Here is a 22,797-nt window from a genome sequence, read left to right on the forward strand (position 1 = left end):
TATAGAATGAACGGATCATAAAAACCGGAGGGAAAATATGATACAAGCCCAAACGAAAAAATATAAACAAGTCTAAATTGAAAACTATGTTCAAACCTATGATTGCATTGGATAAAAACCGCAATTTTTATACGTGTGCATGTTAACAAATTTCGTTGTAGAAGGGTCTAAATAATGCACATACAACATTTTCCAAAAGACAAAAAAAAAGTGAAGAACTATATTTAAACAAAACGCATTTAACTAACAGGTCGAATAACGGATATTCTTTAACCCTGCTGACTGCCTTTGTCGATTGCCAAATAAAATTGATCACAAGATGTAACAAAATGGATCTTTATATAAATTTAATATATATATATATATCTGCCTATGTGTAATGACAACTGCAAATTATAATTTTGCCATTGGATTTCACGTAAGAAAAAAAAACGCATTTGCTTTCATATATAAATAATACTAGAAATTCAATTTGGCATGGTAGGATAAACCTTTAAACATATTGAAAAACTGCAGAAGGACACATTTGCTTCAACTTGATATTTTTCTAACAGAAGCAATAGTCTGACCATACAATATTTTGATAAACATTCATACAAATAGGTTCATCTGCTTGAAATAATTAAGATGGTAACGTAATCATAGAATTACCATAGAATTTTTATAGTATAATTGATTTGTATTTTTCAGATGAAGCAGTTTTTCGGTAGTATGATTTATTGTGGAACAATGGCATAGTATGGGATTTGTGTGCATAACATAACCAGATTGTATCATTCTTTATACCTTAAACAACAAACAAAACACACTATTTAGTGCATAGTTATATAAGTCTGCTCTTTTCCATTTTCTGGTGTCAAATATTGTAATACCATGATAATTGTCGCTAATTCTACATATCCCTCCTTCGGTCTTATATTTCCTTGCTTTCCTGTAATTTGCACGAGAAGCCTCGCCAGTTTTTATGATTGATTAAGCTGTATCATTCAAACCTCTCCATGGGTCATGATAGACTATCAACGTTTATCAAGGGACATATTTTACAGTTTTTTCTCACAAGTTCTTGACATTTAATTTTGTGTATATCGTTTGTATCTACCCTCTTACTAGTAAAAAGATGCGATATTTCATTTATCTTCTTACACAAATGCAAATATTTGTCGAAATCGCTACATTCAAATGCCAAGTCTCTGAGTCGACGCACTTCAACCTGCAACTCGTTATACGCATTGTCCCATTCATCGTCATCATGCAAGAACAGCGCGTGAAATAAGATATTCATCGTCTGCTCGCCACGTTCTGTGTTCTGACTATAACGTTTCCTATCGATCATCATCTTCTTGAAATCGGTTTTGGCGGCTTCCAAGTCTCTTGAAGGTAAATGACAATGAAATCGAAGAAATATAATCTCATTTAAAAAGAAATGTCTCGGTGTACATTCCACACATATTTCAAAAGCCTCGTCACATAATTGAATGGCTGATGTCTGCTTTCCTCTGTAATGATAAGTGTAACAGTATACATATTATATTTTATAACTTAGAACAGTGTTCTTAGGCATAGATTTCCTTAGCCGTATTTGGCACAACCTTTTGGGAATTTTGGATCCTCAATGCTCTTCAACTTTGAACTTGTTTGGCTTTATAAATATTTTGATATGAGCGTCACTGATGAGACGAAACGCGCGTCTGGCGTACTAAATTATAATCCTGGTACCTTTGATAACTATTGAATAGTTCAAATCTAAACATGTATTTGACAGTTCCTAACTAGAACAACTACTGACAGTTGTTCTCCATAACAATTTCGGACAGTTCTATTTCACAATTGATTCGGACAGTTCTATTTCACAATTGATTAGGACAGTTCTAACCTAGAACAATTTACTTTTGCAAATGACAAATATTTCATGCATGTTCAGGAAGAGGTTAGTGTGAGAATCAATCGATCAAAATTTAATGGAACGAGTGTTGGTTTGTAAGTCTGGTAGAATATGTTTTATCAACGATTTTCAGTATTTGATTTATCAGATAAAATGCATGATAGGAAAGACTATTATTGAAGGGCAGTAACTTAATTGTGGAATCATTATCTGATTTGAGTCAAATAATCTTTTTTCACAAAACTTGTGTTTTCGATTATTTCTGCTATTACATTTACGTATTTCTTATCAAGCTTTCATGATGAATTTGATGAATCAAGTACATCTTTTTTGGACTAAACTACCACATGGTTTCCATGTGATACATATCTAAAGTCATAAGCAACTTCAAATTAAAAAATACCTACAACATGGTTTCCATGTGATATATATCTTAAGTCATAAGCAACTGCAAATTAAGAAAAGTAATACGTTTTAAATGCTTGAAAGGCTAATGTCAAAAGTACCAGCATTATAATTTAGTACGCCAGACGAGTGTTTCGTCTTCATAAGACTTATCAGTGACGCTCATATTTAAATATTTATAAAGCCAAACAAACTCAAAGTGGAAGGGCATTGAGGACCCAAAATTCCAAAAAGTTTTGCCAAACACGACAAGGTAATCTATAAGAATAAGAAATTCCTCGAAAAATTAAAAGTTTTGTTAACAGGAAATTTATAAAAATGACCACATTATTGATATTCATGTCAACACCGGAGTGTTGACTACTGAGCTGGTGATACCCTCGGGGACGAAACGTCCACCAGCAGTGGCATCGACCCAGTGGTGTAAACAGTATCAAAAGTACCAGGATTATAATTTATTACGCCAGACGCGCGTTTCGTCTTCATAAGACTCATAACTAAGTTTTACTATCCAGCTAGTGTATATAGGTGTACGTGAAGTTTTCTTGGTAAGGAACATGTTTATACATGTACTGCGGTTGAATGATGGTCCTGTCGTTCACTTATTCGCCTATATTTACCCGTATGCAGTCACCTTAACTAAGAGGTCACTCGAAAAACAGTCGTCCACGGAAAAGTGCAAGTTCGAAAAGGAGAATCCGTGATGAAAGCATGTAATCACACATGCCCAGGAAGGTAAATGATAATAACTGGTTTTTAAAGAACAAAATGTATACAACATTTCATAAAACAACTCTTTAGGAAAGTATAAATTGCAAATGACAAGGAATGGGAAATTGAAAAAAAATTATAATGGCTATATCTATTTACTAACTTTGCATGTTCTAAAATAATTATCAATGCCACGAACCAGTATATTCAATAATGAAAAGATCGCATAGCATTTTTCTTTAGTTATTCAAATCCTTTTTTCAAACGAAAGATATACTGAAGTTACATTCACAAACTCGTATAATTAAATGTTTTGACATTCAATTCATTTTTACAAGATCATTACAAGGTCATCCCCTTATAGAATACACGTTTAACTTGAGTCTGTTTTTTCAAAAAAAATTGCAGCATAGATCGTGTAAATTATATGCTAATAAGAGGCTTATAATAGATAAATTACAATTGGTCATTCGATAGATTTTGCCTCGATAATTTCATCAGAACAAAAATGACAGATTAAAGTTTCACCCACCAGTTCATATTTCCTAACTAAATAGTGCAAATGCGTCATCAAACACGCGTTTTGCGTTACATATTTTTTATAGAACAGTCAATTTGAAATTGCCTATCAAACAAATCTTCCCTCGATTCTCGTCGTGTGCATATAAGTGGTAAATTCTTTTAACTATTTTACTCAACGCGTATTTAGACGACTATATATGTATACTACAGATTTAAATTAGTATATATCAATACATACAAAACAGCGCAATTCATTCTGTCTAAATTCAGCGATTTGTTTCTACCCGGTATTAGAATATTTAATTGTAGCTCGACAACATAGTTTAAGTTGGCAAAGTCAACCTAAGATGCAAATGAGAGATTCTTTTCATGTTTTTTTGTAAATAAACTCATCATAGATACCAGGATTACATTATGTATTAACGTCAGACGCGTGTTTCGTCTTCAAAAAAGACTCCTAGCTTTTCTACGTATTAATAACCCCTGGCTTTAAATTGTTGAGTCTGAGTGTTCCTTTTAACAATAAATCACGAAAAGTGCTTCAAACGCATGGATCGTATCAAATAAAATTGAGAATGGAAATGGGGAATGTGTCAAAGAGACAACAACCCGACCAAACAAAAACCAACAGCAGGAGGTCACCAACAGGTCATCAATGTAGCGAGAAATTCCCGCACCCGGAGGCGTCATTCAGCTGGCCCCTAAACAAATATATACTAGTCCAGTAAAAATGAACGCCATACTAATTTCCAAATTGTACACAAGAAACTAAAATTAAAATAATACAAGACTAACAAAGGCCAGAGGCTCCTGACTTGGGACAGGGGCAAAAATGCGGCGGGGTTAAACATGTTTGTGAGATCTCAACCCTCCCCCTATACCTCTAACCAATGTAGAAAAGTAAACTCATAACAATACGCACATTAAAATTCAGTTCAAAAGAAGTCCGAGTCTGATGTCAGAAGATGTAACCAAAGAAAATAAACAAAATGACAATAAAACATAAATAACAACAGACTACTAGCAGTTAACTGACATGCCAGCTCAAGACTTCAATTAAACTGACTGAAAGATTATGATTTCATCATATGAACATCAGGCACTATCCTTCCCGTTAGGGGTTTAGTATCATACCATCATAACATATATGAGAAGAACATAACCCGTGTCATGCCAACAACTGTTTTTAGAATAAATGTGTTTAGTTCCGATGCAAAGACCTTATCAGTGACTCAATATTAACGCCAAAATATGCAATCTTTAATGACTTGACAACAGTATCGTAATTATATCCCTTCTTAATAAGTCTATTCAAAGGTTTTGTAAGCTTTTGATGTAAATACTGACACCTTTGTGCTTTATAAAGAACATTTCCATAAAAATTGGATGTGAAATACCTGAACGTATTAGAAGTCTGCATGTTGAGCTATATTTACGAAAAATGTCTTTATACCGATGATAAAATTAGTTCAAAGATTACTTCATGCAAGTTTAATAGGCGTTCATTATCACTGAACAAGTATAGATTTGTTTAGGGGCAAGCTGAATGACGCCTCCGGGTGCTGGAATTTCTCGCTAAATTGAAGACCTATTGGTGACTTTCTGCTGTTTTTTTTTTATTTGGTCGGGTTGTTGTCTCTTTGACACATTCCCCATTTCCATTCTCAATTTTATGATAAGATACACGTGGTTTTTTTTTACAATTTTCTGTATGTACATACAGGTAATGAGAAAGTGGGATGAAGACTTGTCTGCCTACTGCCTACCAAAAAAAAAACTAATCAAAAACTAGATGATTTAAGTTAAAACTAATCCGAATGTGCAGACATTTTTTGTAATCTTTTGAATTATCCGGGGAAGTTTTTTTTTATTTTTGTTCTCAAATATAGATTTATATCTCGAAAATATTTAGAACCTGATTATATATTTCACATTGTCTACTTTTAATTATATGAATCAAAGCAAACAACGTTTTGCGACTCACTTTCCTTAACCTCTAAAACAAAATCTGTATTTTATAACATGCTGGCATTGTAAAAGGATAAGTTTGTTGAAAATATTATGATAAGGTGGATTAGAACTTTAATTTCTCGTTTTGCATTGAAAGAGGATTTAGACTAAACCAAATTATTCAAAGGTTCTTGTGTTGTGCGTTTCGTCTACATAAAACTCATCGTTGATGCTCAGATAAAAAAAAGTTATAAAGCCACACAAGTACAAAGTTTAAGAGCATTGAGGACCTAAAATTCCAAAATGTTGTGCCAAAAACGACTGAGGTAATCTATGCCTGAAATCTCCTTATTTATAAGAAAAATTGAAAGTTTTTTAAAATACAGATATTACTTTATTGAAATTTATAAAATTGTGTAATTACTTTAAAATCAAGGAAACGTCCTCATGCAAGGCTCTAAATCCTCGTTCTGATTGACTTTTCGTTTGATATGTTTGAGGTTAATCAGCTCCTCGACTTTTGTATCAAATTTGGTTTTTAAAAATTAATGTTTGGTTTGTGCATCATTGAACAATTATTTATTGTTGAACGCCGATCTTGTGCAATAAGTAGTTTTACCGTTAACGTAATTAACTTTTCCGAATGACCATTTTAATATATGCTTTCTTTAAGAGTGGACGTTGCTCACAGCTTATAACAATATATGTTTATAGATAAGTTATGTTTTTTAGTAATGACTGTATTACATTCGAGATAAAAACTTAGCGTGTAAATGAGGTTATTTTGATCTCTGATATTTTGTTTCCTCCTTTTTTTTTAAAGAACAAGTTAAATAAACGTACTGTACTAGGAATATTTCTGCTTTCTGTCGTAAGGTTAGGCCTGTGTAATAATCATTCCATCCACATTTTCTTCTGATGTTTAACGCCTCTTCTGTAAGTTTAAGTGCATAACCTGAAATCAATAATTTATCTTAAAATACCACAAACTGTACCAAAAAAAATGCATTTGACAAAGAAGAAATTTCCATTCATCATAAACAGATGTTGATTGCTATTTCTTTTGAAACAATGCACAACTTAAAATAATGAAGTGTTTAAGTTTACCCTACACTATCTAAAGATTTAATTTTAAAGTAAAAACTGGTCATGAATGTAAACTCAAGTGTCAAACTCCTACTGAAAAAATACAATATCTTCTTGAATAATACATATATATTGAAACCCTTTCAAATCACTACTTTTTTCAGTTTTTGTTTTCATTAGAATATAGAATGAAACTAAGGAGTGCGACTAATATCTTTACAGTGTTACGAGAAAAAAAACCGAGACAAAAATGGAAAAGTTAAACTTTTATCTGCATTTTTCTGCTACAAGTTTTACATGCAAATATTGTTAGTTTACACGAAACAAAAACTGAATGCATGTATGATTCCTTTTAATTCTCACCGACATATTCTAAGGATTTTCCAAGAGGTCAAATTAGCAGTTATATTGAAGGGGCTAAAAGTATTAATTTATTCGGTAAAAGTTTTAAGTTTTCAATTAATTGATATTTCATTTGGACTCTTTTTTAGTTGATTCTGGTTTTTTTTAAACATCCTGTTAGCTGTATTTTATATTGATCACAGCCTTATAATTGTTGTTATTTCATGATGAACATCTTGTATTACAAAATTCAATAAGCTGCATTATAGTATAATTGCACATTATATATGATAATCTGACACTGATAACATGCACGACAGAAAATATGATCACAATGTTTAATCTGCTTTGGATTGTCTAGAAGAAAATTATTGTACTTAAAATTTCTAAATACAAATTAGAAAACATACAATTTCAGTCTATCATAGTATATTTTTATTTTTATTTTCATCTCAATCTTAAATTTTAAAGGTACTAGAATCATCAAATTAAGTACGCCAGACGCGCGTTTCGTCTACATAAGACTCATTAGTGACGCTCGTTTCAAAATATGTATAAAGCCAAACAAGTACGAAGTTGAAGAGCATTGAGGATCCAAATTTCCCAAAAAATGTGCCAAATACGGCTAAAGTAATCTATTCCTCGGATGAGAAAATCCGTAGTTTTTCGAAAAATATAAAGTTTTGTAAACAGGAAATTTATCAAAATGACCACATAATTGATATGTCAACACCGAAGTGATGACTACTGGGTTGGCGATACCCTCGGGAACGAAACGTCCACCAGCAGTGGCATCGACCCAGTGGTGTAAATAATTATTAAAGGTACCAGGATTATTTCATGATGAGCATCTTGTATTACAAAAAACAATAAGCTGTGTAAAAAATTGTACTAAGCTGCATTATAGTATCATTGCACATTATATATGAGAATCTGACAGTGATGTATAATATGCTTTGGATTTTTTAGAATGAAATTATTGTACTTAACTTAGAATTCGAAAGACACGTTAGAGTACATACAATATAAGTCTCGTTCCTTTTGCAATAGTATGAAAAGCACTCAACTACTCTCCTCGCTACACGACGTCTCACCCATTTTAAACAAAAAGACAGATAAAAAAATGTGTCTTAAGTTGTTTAATTAAATAACATGGCCAACTAATAACTATTTTGTTTAAGGAAGGAATAAATCGCATTTTTTAAAACGAAAACTGTCTAGTTGAAGCATTAATGTTTCTGCTTATAATGATACTATTAATTCTACCGTACAAAGTGGGAATGCATTGAACGTTTCGCCAATGCCATTAAATTTGGGTGACCGTTATACAATAGATGGTTGTACGAATCCATTTTGTGATACTTTAAATGTAGTGTCAATTGCCCAAAATGACCAACAAAATCTTAAGTTTGCTTTTTTATTTTAATACTCAACTTTTTACACCTTGCATTGAATTATCAACAGAATTGTGGCTGTTTTCTGTGAGAGATTTTAATTGTGTCTATATTTCTAAAAAAGTTTCCCAAGAAATGTATATCTTAAGTTTTGATTTGTGGTAACAATTTGTGAGATGAAAATTAGAAATGGTTAGAGTTGGTTCTATAGCAAAGCATTCTAAGTTTCATATTATTTTCTACTCGTTCCTTTTTTTAATATTTTTTTATTTTGCCAGTTTTGTTGACTTTCCTTTTTTTGAATTCATCTACTTGATCAGTATTTTTGTTTTTCTTTTTTACATTAAATAAAGGCAACAGTAGTGTACCTCTGTTCGAAATTCATAAATCGATACAGTAAAAAGAAATCCGGGTTACAAACTAAAACTGAGGGAAACGTATCAAATATAAGAGAACTACGACATAACAGAAACACAGCATTAAAATGTAACACACATAGAAACGAACTATAATATAACAATGGACATTTCCTGACTTGGAACAGGGCATTTTAAGAAAAAAAAATGGTGGTGGGTTGAACCTTGTTTTGTGGCATACCAAACCTTCCGCTTTAATGGTAATGTTAATTATAAATACTTACCATTATTCCCTCTTTTGACACTCTGATTAGCTATGTTGTTAAGTGGTGCGACCAGTATTTCTGGTGAAAAATCAGCAAACTTCCGTCTCTCCTCGAGAGATGATTTGTACCACTGTAGAGCCTTGTCTTCATCTCGCCCAGCTAAAAAACAATCACTCTTTTGTTGTACTATTGTTTTCTTATCCTGGCAATTTATTTGGCAATCCAACATTTTTTATTTGGGTGCTACTAGAGGTTTCCAGATTTGCTACCGTACCAACCGTAGTACGAACTGGGAGCCGTCATTGATCTTTTGAAATTCATTCATTTATGTCCTTAATGTCAATGTATTTTTTTTTATAAATCATTATAAAAAGAATTTGGTTGATTTTTAGCTACAGCTTGGTATAATTTTTATATAGATATGTTTCCTATTCATAGCAAACGATATTGTGTGTACTCGATTATGCTTTCAACAAACCGTTGCTACGAACGGTTTGTAATTAAGATTTACTTCCCCTGAAATTCCAGAGACAAAAACAAGCTATACATATATCACGTTCATAATTTATCTTATGTTTGACTGTGATATTATGGTAACAGTATAAAATTGAAAAGTTTGCATATTTTTGGGGTAGGTTTTAAGAAAAGATAATAGAATAAGAGCTATTTTAACTTTCAAAATTGACCCCATTCAAAATGTAAAATCTAAAAGTAAATACAAAACCTGGATTGCATTTGAAGAGACTGATAAATTTTTGCATGTGAATGCAAGCTACTTACTTAATGATAAAAAAAAAATGCAAGCTACTTACTGTACAGTGAATAAAAATAATCACGACGTCTATTAACTAAGTTTCTATCTATAAAACTATCAGGAGGATTTCTTCCAATTTTCATATAATTACAAATTGATGGTTAGTTTATTTCTTCAAATTCATTATCTTTAACACCGTTATTATATTTTTCTGCAAGTTGCAAAAATCATTCAGACGTATGAGAAATTTTACCAAAAGTTAAAAGTTCGAGTACAATATATAAAAAAAGATAAATCATACACACATAAAATATTCAAAGAACACAAGTGTCAGTGCAATTGTATTTTTAATAGTCATGATAACAGTGGCGGATCCAGAATTTTTCATAAGTTGGGGACCACTGACTGCCTAAAGGGGGCCCTCTCCAGTCATGCTTCCCTATATTATTATACCCCACGCAACGAGTTGCGGAGGGTATAATGTTTTTGACACGTCTGTCCGTCAGTCCTGTTTCTTGTCATCGCAACTCCTCTCAAACCACACAACAGAATTTCACGAACCCTTTTCAGATAATATGTTAATATGTGATAATACTATGTAGTTGTGCATATCGACGGGAAATTGCGATTCAATTTTTTTTCTGGGAGTTACGCCCCTTTGAAGTTATTTACTTTAATGAACTACTGCAACAGTTTGTCATCGCAACTCCTCTCAAACCACACAACAGAATTTCACGAAACCTTTTCAGATAATAAGGGCATACTATGTAGTTGTGCAGATTGACGGGAAATTGCGATTCAATTTTTTTTTCTGGGAGTTATGCCCCTTTGAACTTTATTATTTTATGTACTACTGCAACAGTTTGTCATCGCAACTCCTCTCAAACCACACAACAGAATTTTACGAACCCTTTTCAGATAATAAGGACATACTATGTAGTTGTGCATATCGACGGGAAATTGCGATTCAATTTTTTTTATAGGAGTTACGCCCCTTTGAACTTATTTGCTTCAATGTACTTCTGCAACAGTTTGTCATCTCAACTCCTCTGAAACCACACAACAGAATTTCATGAAATTTTGTAGATAATAAGGACATTCTATTTAGATGTGCATATTGGCAGGAAATTAATTTTTCTTATACAATTTTTTTTTCTTACACTTATTTAATTTCTCCAATGAAAATGTGGGGACGTGGATTGTGAGCGTGCTCACTAAGGTTCTTTAATTAATTTTTTTTTAGAAAAGGGAGCGGACCTCCTCCCCCTGCCTCATGCACCCCATAAATATAATTATATGACAGTTATTCTAGTTAATGAAATAAGATGATTCAAGAAATGTGTTTTTTTTTTATTGGCAACCGAATAATAAATACTGATTTTTCAATATTTTTTCATTTTACGATACAGAATCGTTTCGAGAAAAAAAATCTCGAAGAATTCCCTTTTCTCACTCAATATGAAATCTCAGCTCCTGCATCCTCTCAAGCAAAAATATTGTGTAATGATCGAAATAAATAATTTTAGTAATAAAAATAATATGAAAAATCATGCAACAACTAATTAAAACACGAAAACTACGCAATTTTGACACGTAAACAAATATAACCAACACCAGTATCATGTGTTTTAGAAAGTAGTTTATAGTTATTATTTTAATTATAATCCATTTGTATATACGAAAACATTTTTTTCTATAAAAAAAAACCCGAACCAAAACAAAATACCTATAACAAACAGAAACACAAATCTATATTTAGAATCTAAAGGTCGTGTCAATTTCAACTCAGTTCGTTTAAGGTCTGTTTGATTCATCCACTTATGCATAACAACGTTATTCCATAAAGAATCATATACAAAGTGTTCTAGAAACGTTAAAATCGTTATCAAATAAATCGTTAAGCTAGTTTTTTGATGATACGTAAATCAATTCTTTAAATTTCATAGTAATAAAAAAGATACTTTCATGCGTTAAACGATATCTCCGAAACAGCACCAACGGTTGAGTTACGTACCAACCGTACCTGATACGTAGCAAATCTGGAAACCTCTACTGTGTCAGATAAAGACGAAAAGCAGCACTTGTGGGTCAATAGTTATCAAAGGTTCCAATCAAATTATAAGTCTTTAATGAAGTTTACCATTCAGTTTCATATTTCTACATTAGAAAATGCCTGTACCAAGTCAGGAATATGACAGTTGTTATCCATTCGATTGATGTGTTTGGACTTTTAATTTTGCCTTTTGATTTTGGATTTTCTTTTTTGAATTTTCCTCGGAGTTCGGTACTTTTGTGGTTTTACTTTTTTCATATATTTAAATATTTACCTCTGTTTGTTTTAAGAGTACAAAATGTACAGGCAAAATAAAGTAAATGACACTTCCCGATGCTTTTAAGATGGCCTTCAGAATATAGAATAGTATTAACGCTATCAATTTTATAACAAAATTTCTTTCTTGGGTATTGCTCTAGACCAACAAAACCGTAAACTCAAATCGTAAACTTATTGAATGTCGAAAAGATTACATATAACAAAAGACAGAAGCATAGCCAAAGCTGGGAAAAGAATGAAAGTTTGACAAGTGGGAGACATATCTTACAATATACATGTTTTATATATATTTTATGCGAGTACCGAAGTACTGGCTACCAATCTGAAGAAAACATCTGGAACTAACAGTCCCGCAGCAGAACAGTTTGGACAACGTATATACGCTCTTTTTACTTAAGCTGTTTTTGGCAAAACTTTTAGGAATTTTTGGTCCCCAGTGCTCTTCAACTCCGTACTTCATTTGGACTTTTAAACAATTTTAGATTCGAGCGTCACTGATGAGTCTGGCGTAAATATAAAATTTGAATCCTGGTATATATGATGAGTTAATTCACAAGAAACTTCAAATTCTAAAGAATCACACTGATTCTAAACGCAATTACATTGATGATACTATTCTATTTTGTTTATCAACAACACATATGTTGAGTTTGGCTATTCTTATAAGTCGGTATTCCAATTTACTACTTCGGCACCCCTACTGGTAATCTTGTTTTGGTACTCGTTTGAAACAAAATTTTTAATAAACCTTATCAAAGTCGAAAAGAACAAAATAATTTTAGATAATTATATGAAGAATGTTCTATTTTCAATCATCATATTCATATGTATCCCGAAAACTTAAGACTAGGGATACTACCAAAATTAGTGTGTCTGCTTCAAATCGTCGTGATATTTTTCTCGATTGTGACACAGATGTACGATTCCAAACTAAAATAAAATGACAAGCGGAATGATTGCAGTTTTCTAATTGTAAACTTGCCGTTTCCCAGCAACAACAAACACTCTTCTCCGTCGTATGACAATAAAATTAACAACTTATACTTTACCGACCGAATCTGACTATTTACCGTGTTTGTAATATCATGAGCAACACGGCGGGAGCCACATCTGGAACAGGTTCTGCTTACCCTTCCAGAACCCCTGAGATCATCCCAGATTTTGGTAGGGTTCGTGGTACTTAGTCTGTAGTTTTCTATGTTATGTCTTGAGTACTATTATTTGTCTGTCTGTCAGTCTAGTTTTTTTTCTTTTTTAGCAATGGCGTTGTCAGTTTTATTTTCGATCTATAAATTTGACTGTCCTTCTGTTATTGTTAGTCCCTCTCTGATACATGTGCATGTTTACACTGTCCTGTCTACAAACCATATACTAGTACAGCATTACTACACCCTCTCTCGTGTTCCTTTTTAGTTCGTGCATGTCTCTCAAATTTTTGTTCAATGCTTATCTCGTTGTTCCCGAGATGCAAGTTTAGTCTATTTAAGGCTATAATCACTGAAGCTAGAATCCAAACGGTCGAAAGGAATATTTATATACAAACTATACGAAAATTTGTCGTAATTTTGAAACAATTGATAACAGACCGATGTTGATTTTGTAATAGGTAAGCTCTTATAGTGACCTTGAAGGTTTCACCTTTTTATCTTACCGCAGGGAATGGTAAATTTCTAAAATTGCAAAACTTTTCCGTGTCCATGTTAAAGGCGAGATGATAAACCACCGGATTTAATTCATTACTGCGATTCTAACAGAATTGGCTCTTGTATTAGTATTTGTTAACTTACATCTGTCCATAATGAGTCCAAATGTATTAAAAATGATAGCTATTGCTGAATGGTACGGAGCCTCTTTCTGAGCTAGGTCCAGTGCTTCATTTAAGGCGTCTTCTGCTGCATCGTAATTTTCTAATCGACAAATAGAAAAAAATTTAAAAACAATATTGTATTATTATGGAACAAAGTCCTCAATTATAGTGAAAAATTCCATACAAAGCCCAGAAAAGAACGATTATTGCCGATATAGTTTAAAATATAACATTTTGCGAACATTTTCTATTTTTGTTAATGTCTCTTAAAGGTTGCTGCTCAGTATAACAACTGTATAACTGTGATTATCTATATAAAGAACAGAGAGACTTTACCACTGAATAGGATGTTTTGTGATACATTTTAAATTGAGAAAGATAAATTGTCAAATTAGATATGGCTTGTTGAACGTTTTGTATAATTATATGTAATTGTCGAATGGGGAGGAACTTCATATTACTCGAAATTCGAATGTTGAATCTGCCGCTTCCCTAAAGATTTTGAGACAATATGTAAAATAAGCTTGACCAAATGGTCTGTAAACTATATTCTTTTTCTGTAGCGTCAGCAGACGTTGTTGTATTAAATTAAGAGGAAAGCAAAGTACATTTGACACATATATGATATCAATGATAAAGACGTTATCAACTGATAAAATTTAACTATGTTGTAACATGCATACCTCTAAATACTTCTGCTAAAGCTTTCTGAACGAGGAATTCAATGAGCCTTCTGTGTACTCTTGTATTCCCATCTACTTTCATCTTAATAGCGGACTGTATAAACCTGAAAAAATAATAGAAATTAAAACTTAATGTTAAGTGATTATATCAACTTTTTTAATTGAATTATAAATACTCCCACATAAAGCTTATACAAGTTCTTCTAACAAAAATGTTATCAAGAAAGTATCTGCTATGATCATGATGATGTAGATGGATTGTATATACATTCTACTTTGATTATGGTAAATATATAACTGAACAGACAATGATTGTACATCATACTTTAACCTAAAATAAGATCAAATACTTGCTATTCCATGCAAATTAAAAAATCTATCATTTTGCATATAACATGATACAATTGAATAACTAAAATACGCTGGCGGGTTAACATCCTCTTATATATGGCATATATGTACAATAGGAATATGACAAAAATTTAACACATTTGACATTAAACAAATTTTACTTAGTTGATATTGCTAAAGCATACAAGTACGACAAAAAATCTAAATAATCCTTAGCATGATAAATATACACACGCTTTTAATATTTAATACTCATTATAAAAGTTTCAATATAATACAGCAGGAAGATATAGTATCATTACATGTTGGCAAAACCATTTAGGGGAAATTAGATTTCGCATTGAAATTAATTCTAACTCTATTTGGTAGCGGTTCGATATTAAAAGTTTGAAAATATTGCGTCAATCATTTTACTCATGTGATTTTACAGATTTCGCGTCGCGTGTCTATATAAGTGGCCTGTAAAGAGTGTACTAATTGTTTTTCGATTGAAATGGGAAAAAAATGTATTCAATTACTTAACATGTGATTTTATTTAGTATTTATTTCCTGTATCGTTTCTAAATAATTATTATGACTTAATTTAATAATGTTTAATAAATAGTTTTTTTTAAACATATATTGTGTTTAGGGGAAGTAATTGAATTTATGAATTTCCCAAAGTTTTACTCTCGTTAGCATTTGATTTAATCACAGATATTAGTCTGTGAGGTACCTAACATTCTCTATTGTACCAATATGTTCATAGGATCAGACAAAGCACATTCTATGTTTGTTTCTATGAAAAAAAAAAGTAAAAATACTGCACTCCTAGGAAATTCTAAACAAAAGGTCCCGAATCAAAAGGCAAAATCAAAAGCTGAAATGCATCAAACGAATGAACAACAACATTAATTTACAGTACTCCCATATAGTACGCTTATTCATTGAGTATAAAGCTCTGTTTTAATTGCTGATATAAAAAAATGTTAGTAATTTGGAATCAGGTTTCGTACAGCAACTGACACATTCACCCATGCGTTCAACTGCAATGTAATTTACAAATTTTGTCATCCTCAAGAATTTTGTATGCTTTGCTTTTGAAAATTTGGAGACAAAAATTCTTAGGTCTATAAAAGAGGGACCAAAGATACCAGAGGGACAGTCAAACTCATAAATCAAACATAAACTGACAATGCCTGGCGCACAGACCGACAATAGAACACATGACACAATATAGAAAACTAAATAATACGCACCATGGACCCCACTAAAAACTAGGGATGATCTCAAAAAATAGGGTTAAATGTTGTTACTTATATGTGTTGTTAGTTATATTAGTATAAGCATCAATATCATTATGTTTGTCTGTTACATTCCAATCATTTATTTCTATCTGTCTTTATATAATTGATTTGTTTAACTAAATGTTCAGAATAATTTACCTCAGTCCTTTTTGATATTTTCCCTGTCGTATTATAAATCTTCCCAGAAATCCAAGTAAGGTCATGTGATGATACCCTGGATGGTCCCATGACAAAGATCTGAATGCTTCCTGAAACAACTGGGTTACTTCCTGTCTATTTGTATCCACTGTTAAAGAAAATAAGCGTTTCTCTTGTTAACAAAAATTAAAAATTCTCGGTCGTATGACGGGGGAAGACATTCATTAGAGAGTGGACAATTATAGCCAAACCTATAAAACACACAATTTTACTACCACTTTGTAATTTTTAGACTAGAACACTAATTCAGCTTTATCAAAACATTTTTACAACAGTCCTTTAATTGATAAGATCTGTTTCAAAAAACAAAAATCACGTGATACTTGTATAACCTTTAATATCGTATGAAAACCGATTCTTACTTGAAGTTTGCATCATAAAAACAGTTTGTGTCCATTCGTTCTATGTTTGAAATTTTGAAATTGCCATTTGATTTTGAACTTCCGTTTTCGATTTTCATCAGAGTTCGGTATTTCTGTAATCCACGTTTCATTATTAGTACATTTTGTTAATTTGCAAATCTGTCGTGCTATCGAAAATTATTTCTCTTTATTTTATAAGGAACATTTTCATTGTTTTGAAATGTTATGTTCACTTATTTATATTATATTCATCAGATTTGTATACAATTATAATTTGTAATAGTTTAATGTTGATTTTATAGCAAATTATGAATATATACAAAAAGTGAAGATTTAATGTCCCTCTGGTATCTTTCGCCCGATTTATACAAAGTAAGGTTAGATATTTGACGAAAATTTCTGAATTTCAAGGAGAGGAGAGCGCTTTTACAATACACGGGCTACAACAATGAATTGTACTCTTAGAATGTTATAGGATTTGAAATAAAACTTTATTTCAAAAATAAGTCTGCGTACGTGACGAAATATTGACACTGATGAACTGAAACGTTCTAGGTTATAAATTGTTTAAAGTAAAATGCTTTTACCGAATTTAAAGCTCCTTTGAGATTGTGTCATTCACATTTCTCTTAACTATGATCACGTGATTCTGACTTGCTGACAAACATGCTACTGAATGTCGAATTAACAGTTTACTGAGACGCACAAAACACTTGAAAACCTTCTTTCATAGTAATGTACTAAAATGTATTAGACAGAGTAAACAAATATGACAAAGCTGACACAGCTGTATGCTGCAAAAGAAATAGTAATTACGCAAATGTACTTAATTCAACTCATTTTGGAGTGGTAAGTGTTGACCAGACTTTATTTCTATACATTTTTTTGTAAACTATTGTTTGTCTGTTGTGTGATCGTTTGGATTGATTTTTTCCATGGCATTGTCAGTTTGTTTTTGATTTTGTAATATCGCTTTTGTTTCTTTTTACTCTTCAGCAGTATTATTGAAATGTTCAAAACTGATGTCTACGTCTTATGAACGATAATATGATGTGCAGAGTAAAATAAGTGCGTTCATGTGTCGAAATATGCAATAACCCGGTAGACCATAACGTACAAAACATTATATTAACCTTTCATCTGTGTCATTGCTTGGGCCAGAAACATTTTGAGTACGGCAATTTCTTCAGGTTTACCATATTGTTTTGCTGCAGTTATAAGATGATTGTAAAAATCTTTGACTTGCTCTACAGGAAAACATTTTATGAAAAGTTCTTCAGCTTCACTGACTGCCTAATGAAAAAAAACACACTTATCAGAGGGGAATATTGTTTCCTATATTTTTATAAATATACCTCATTACTCCATGAGATAAGTCTTTAAAACTAGTATTTCCATAGTTAGATATATAGGATATGATTTTTCGAATATACATTAAAGGTAAAGAAAACTGATAAGTCATTCGACAGTTTAAGCATCAAGCTATTGTTGGTAACATGTTCGAACACGATGTTGAAAATATGAAATTTTATAGCTTTATTATAGCATGCGTGAATTAATAATAACATACAAGACTGAATATTATCAGGACTTACATTGTGAAATGGTGATGGTATCATAATTCACTGCAGATAATTACTTACTTTCATCAGGACTGTAAAGATATCCTCTGTACAGTGTATAGCTTGCTGTAACAGCTGCTTCATATTGGCATAATCATGATGGAAATATTCTACCACACTTTTATGAGAGTCTCTGTACAATTTATTGTCTACAGTTACCATGAGATCAACAAAAAACTTTACAAATCTCAGTCTCACGAGGTCGGAAGTTGAAAAATTCGGACTTTCACCAATACAAGCTCTGAGAAAAGGATTCAGCGAAAACAAATGGGTTTCTTTGTCAAATTCTAGGACGGAAGAGTCTCTCAAGGGTATAATCTGAAGAGTTGTTTCATGTGACTGTTTATGACCTAAAACAGCTTGTAATGCCTCTGTTGAAAAAGAGCCTTGGAGTAACATTAATTCATTTACTGATGATTGCAGACTGGATGGCAGCCTTTCCAGAAGCTTTTGTATTTTCACTCGCAAGTGTTCGTTCTGAGTTACTAAATTTGATGAGAACAAATCTATTACATTTTTAGGGTCACAAAGTAAGTTGGCTAAGTATGTAGGCTTGATAATGCCGTCTGGGTGCATTAAAATACTGGCTACTTCTAATATTAAACCAGGAGTACAGTGACACCCATTCACTATTTCTCTTTCTGTATCTCCGAAATCGGTATCTGGAGCTGCTTTACGCAATAACGATATAGCCTCCGATTCTGATAACCTTAGAAGGGATACATACCGTATGTTATAACCCACATTTAAATTCAAACGTATTCCACTACTTAACAACAAGAATATATTCGAAGAGCACCGTAAGATTTTTGAACACATATCCGAAAACTTTCCCAATGCTGCGTTAATATCTTTATCAAATAGAAAATTATCAAGCTTTGTAAACGTTAAAAGCACGTAATTGTTCGATTTTGTGTGAGATTTGATGACTCGGATGATTTGGTTTTCACTGAGTTTTGCGGATTCCGAAAAACCATATTCTGGCAGTGAATCCATTACATGTTCTACAAAGTTTTCCCATGTCCGTATATATTTACACGAAACTTGTCCAATATGAAGATTGCTATTTTTTTCATTTTCATTTTCGTCGTTAAGTTCTTCACAAATCTAAAAAAAAATAATAAAAAGATATTTAATGGTAAAACAATCAATAAATACCCAAATCCTTTACATGCATACATGTTGACAATGCACACAAGGACATGCTTTTCTTTGACTATTAATGACGTATTTAAACATTGAATCTATTTAGTCTAAATACAAAGGGTTCATTTATTTTTTAGAATCCGCATTCTGAACGTGAGGTAAAAGATACCAGAGGGGTTCAAACTCAAAAGTATAATATAAACTGACAACGTCAATGCTAGAGAAGAGACAAAATGAACAGACAAACAATAGTACACAAAACAACATCCAAGAAAACTAAAGACTGAGCAATATGAACCCAACCAGAACCTGGTTTAATATCAGGTGATCCGGTCTATTAATTTTGTTTTTTGATTTTAGAAAAATTTGAATATGTGATAGTGTTGTATGAAAGAAAATCCGAATCGAGTATTAGTTGTGAGATCCCTAAGTGTATCAAATCCGCAAATACCATAAGCACTATTCTGTGCAAAATGTCTGTACCAATAAAATTGAGAATGAAAATGGGGAATGTGTCAAAGAGACAACAACCCGACCAAATAAAAAAAACAACAGCAGAAGGTCACCAACAGGTCTTCAATGTAGCGAGAAATTCCCGCACCCGGAGGCGTCCTTCAAGTAAGGAACATGGCTGGGTTTTTTAATTGTTCCGTTGATTGATAGCGTGGGATGCTGTAAGATTTTATGGACTGTCCCTTATTGATTTACTTTAGAATTCAGATATTTTGTTATCTTTCATTAGTAACGGGAATGCCTAGTACATGCTAGTCCTTGAAAGTTCTTAACCGATCATATAGGGTAATAAATATTTATCTGCTCAATGTGGATGCCTTTAGCTTCAGATTTCTCTTTATAATGTGCCATTATACTATAATTCAGCTTTTCTCGACTTAAATTTCCACACATATCGGAATTTAAGATACACGATCTGTTATATGAATGACAAAGACTTAGCTAGATAAAGATCAGTCCATGTTTGTGTCTAATTATAAGGACTGGGAGAAGAGCAAACAAGATGATACAACAGTACCGAAGTCATTGGTTAGAATAGGGGGAAAAAACAGAAATAATTACATTAGATGTATGTTTCATTATAATACATTATTCTGACTGGCTACACTGCAATCTCTCGTTATTCCTTAATCAACTTTATTACACATTTAAGTTTTGTCATTCATGATGACACGAGGTCCCAAAATAGAGTGCACAGGTGAATTAATTAAAAGCTTGATAAAATCATGTTTTCCTTATCCTAGCTAAAAAATAAAATTATAAGTATTGATTGCTTCTTTTTGTAACTTCATAGGGTTGTTAAAGCGTTGACCGTACGCAAATTTTTTGAATGAACCGCTTCCTTACTTTATACAAATGTACTTCGGTCAACGCCTTTATACCCAAATAAAGTTACAAAAAGAAGCATTCAGTTCTTAAATAAACGCGAAGACAAAATAGATGGTGATTTATGTGTTGAAGAGTCCGTGCTTAGAAGGGAGAAACCTTAAAAAAATTCTGATTAAAAAACAAAATAGGAGTTGTACAAGAGCATTATATGGCGCGGAATCTATGCTTTGGTAAATGGAAACCTTCAAATAATTCTGATCTAGATCAAAAGAGGAGGTGTACATTCAAACTCATAAGTATAATATAAACTAATAACGCCATTCCTAAAGAAGAGACAAAACGAACAGACAAACAATAGTACACAATACTACAACCAAGAAAACTAAAGACTGAGCAATACGAATTCAACCAGAAACTGGGGTAAGAATCAGGTGGTCCGGAAAGCTGAAAATGATGTCTCGTCTTTTCTTAAAATATGTCTTTTTTTAGTTTTTAGAAATATTTGAATTTGTGATAGTGTTCTATGAAAGAAAAGCTGGAACAGAATAATCGTGATCGGTTTTCCCACAACACGGATAATTTGTATGACAGGATAGGCATGCTTTGGTTCGAGTATTAGTTGTGGGATCCCTAAGTGTATCAAATTCGTATCCGCAAATACCATAAGCACTTTTCTGTAAAAAAAAGTCTGTACCACGTAAGGAATATGGCAGTTGTTTTTCAATTGTTCCATTGAAACTGTAAGAATGTATGAACTGGTCCTCATTGATTTGCTTTAGAATTCAGATACTTTGTTATCTTTTATTAGTAAAGTGAATATCTAGTACATGCTAGTCCTTGAACGTTCTTAATCCTATCATATAGCATGATAAATATGTATCTGCTCAATGTGCATGCATGTAGCTTCAGATTTCTCTTTATAATGTGCCATTATACTATAATTCAGCTTTTCTCGACTTAAATTTCCACACATATCGGAATTTAAGATACACGATCTGTTATATGAATGACAAAGACTTAGCTAGATAAAGATCAGTCCATGTTTGTCACTAATTATAAGGACTCGGAGAAGAGCAAACAAGATGACACAACCGTACTGAAGTCATTGGTTAGAATAGGGGGAAAAAACAGAAATAATTACATTAGATGTATGTTTCATTATAATACATTATTCTGACTGGCTACACTGCAATCTCTCGTTATTCCTTAATCAACTTTATTACACATTAAAGTTTTGTCATTCATGATGACACGAGGTCCCAAAATAGAGTACACAGGTGAATTAATTGAAAGCTTGATAAAATCATGTTTTCATTATCCTAGCTAAAAAATATAATTATAAGTATTGAATGCTTCTTTTGTGTAACTTCATAGGGTTGTTAAAGCGTTGAACGTGCGCAATTTATTTACAATGAAACGCTTCCTTACTTTATACAAGTGTACTTCGGTCAACGCCTTTACACCCAAATAAAGTTACAAAAAGAAGCATTCAGTTCTTAAATAAACGCGAAGACAAAATAGATGGTGATTTATGTGTTGAAGAGTCCGTGCTTAGAAGGGAGAAACCTTAAAAAAAATCTGATTAAAAAACAAAATAGGAGTTGTACAAGAGCATTATATGGCGCGGAATCTATGCTTTGGTAAATGGAAACCTTCAAATAATTCTGATCTAGATCAAAAGAGGAGGTGTACATTCAAACTCATAAGTATAATATAAACTAATAACGCCATTCCTAAAGAAGAGACAAAACGAACAGACAAACAATAGTACACAATACTACAACCAAGAAAACTAAAGACTGAGCAATACGAATTCAACCAGAAACTGGGGTAAGAATCAGGTGGTCCGGAAAGCTGAAAATGATGTCTCGTCTTTTCTTAAAATATGTCTTTTTTTAGTTTTTAGAAATATTTGAATTTGTGATAGTGTTCTATGAAAGAAAAGCTGGAACAGAATAATCGTGATCGGTTTTCCCACAACACGGATAATTTGTATGACAG

At 32.2% G+C, this 22,797-nt stretch overlaps 1 protein-coding gene across 1 annotated transcript in view; it reads right to left on the minus strand.

The window, feature by feature from the left end:
• Positions 1-371: 371 nt before the first annotated feature.
• Positions 372-22,797, minus strand: part of LOC134708115 (uncharacterized) — a 35,006-nt gene continuing 12,580 nt past the window's right edge. Inside the window, exons 4-11 of the mRNA XM_063568418.1 lie at positions 18,331-19,416; positions 17,821-17,980; positions 16,266-16,413; positions 14,491-14,594; positions 13,788-13,907; positions 8,933-9,073; positions 6,314-6,425; positions 372-1,496 (exon numbers count right to left, since the gene is read on the minus strand). Of these exons, the coding sequence (XP_063424488.1) occupies positions 1,004-1,496; positions 6,314-6,425; positions 8,933-9,073; positions 13,788-13,907; positions 14,491-14,594; positions 16,266-16,413; positions 17,821-17,980; positions 18,331-19,416 (2,364 nt within the window). The 3' untranslated portion in view covers positions 372-1,003. The remainder of the gene's footprint in view (positions 1,497-6,313; positions 6,426-8,932; positions 9,074-13,787; positions 13,908-14,490; positions 14,595-16,265; positions 16,414-17,820; positions 17,981-18,330; positions 19,417-22,797) is intronic.

Source organism: Mytilus trossulus, chromosome 2 (genome assembly GCF_036588685.1).
Source record: "Mytilus trossulus isolate FHL-02 chromosome 2, PNRI_Mtr1.1.1.hap1, whole genome shotgun sequence".
Lineage (NCBI taxonomy): Eukaryota > Metazoa > Mollusca > Bivalvia > Mytilida > Mytilidae > Mytilus > Mytilus trossulus.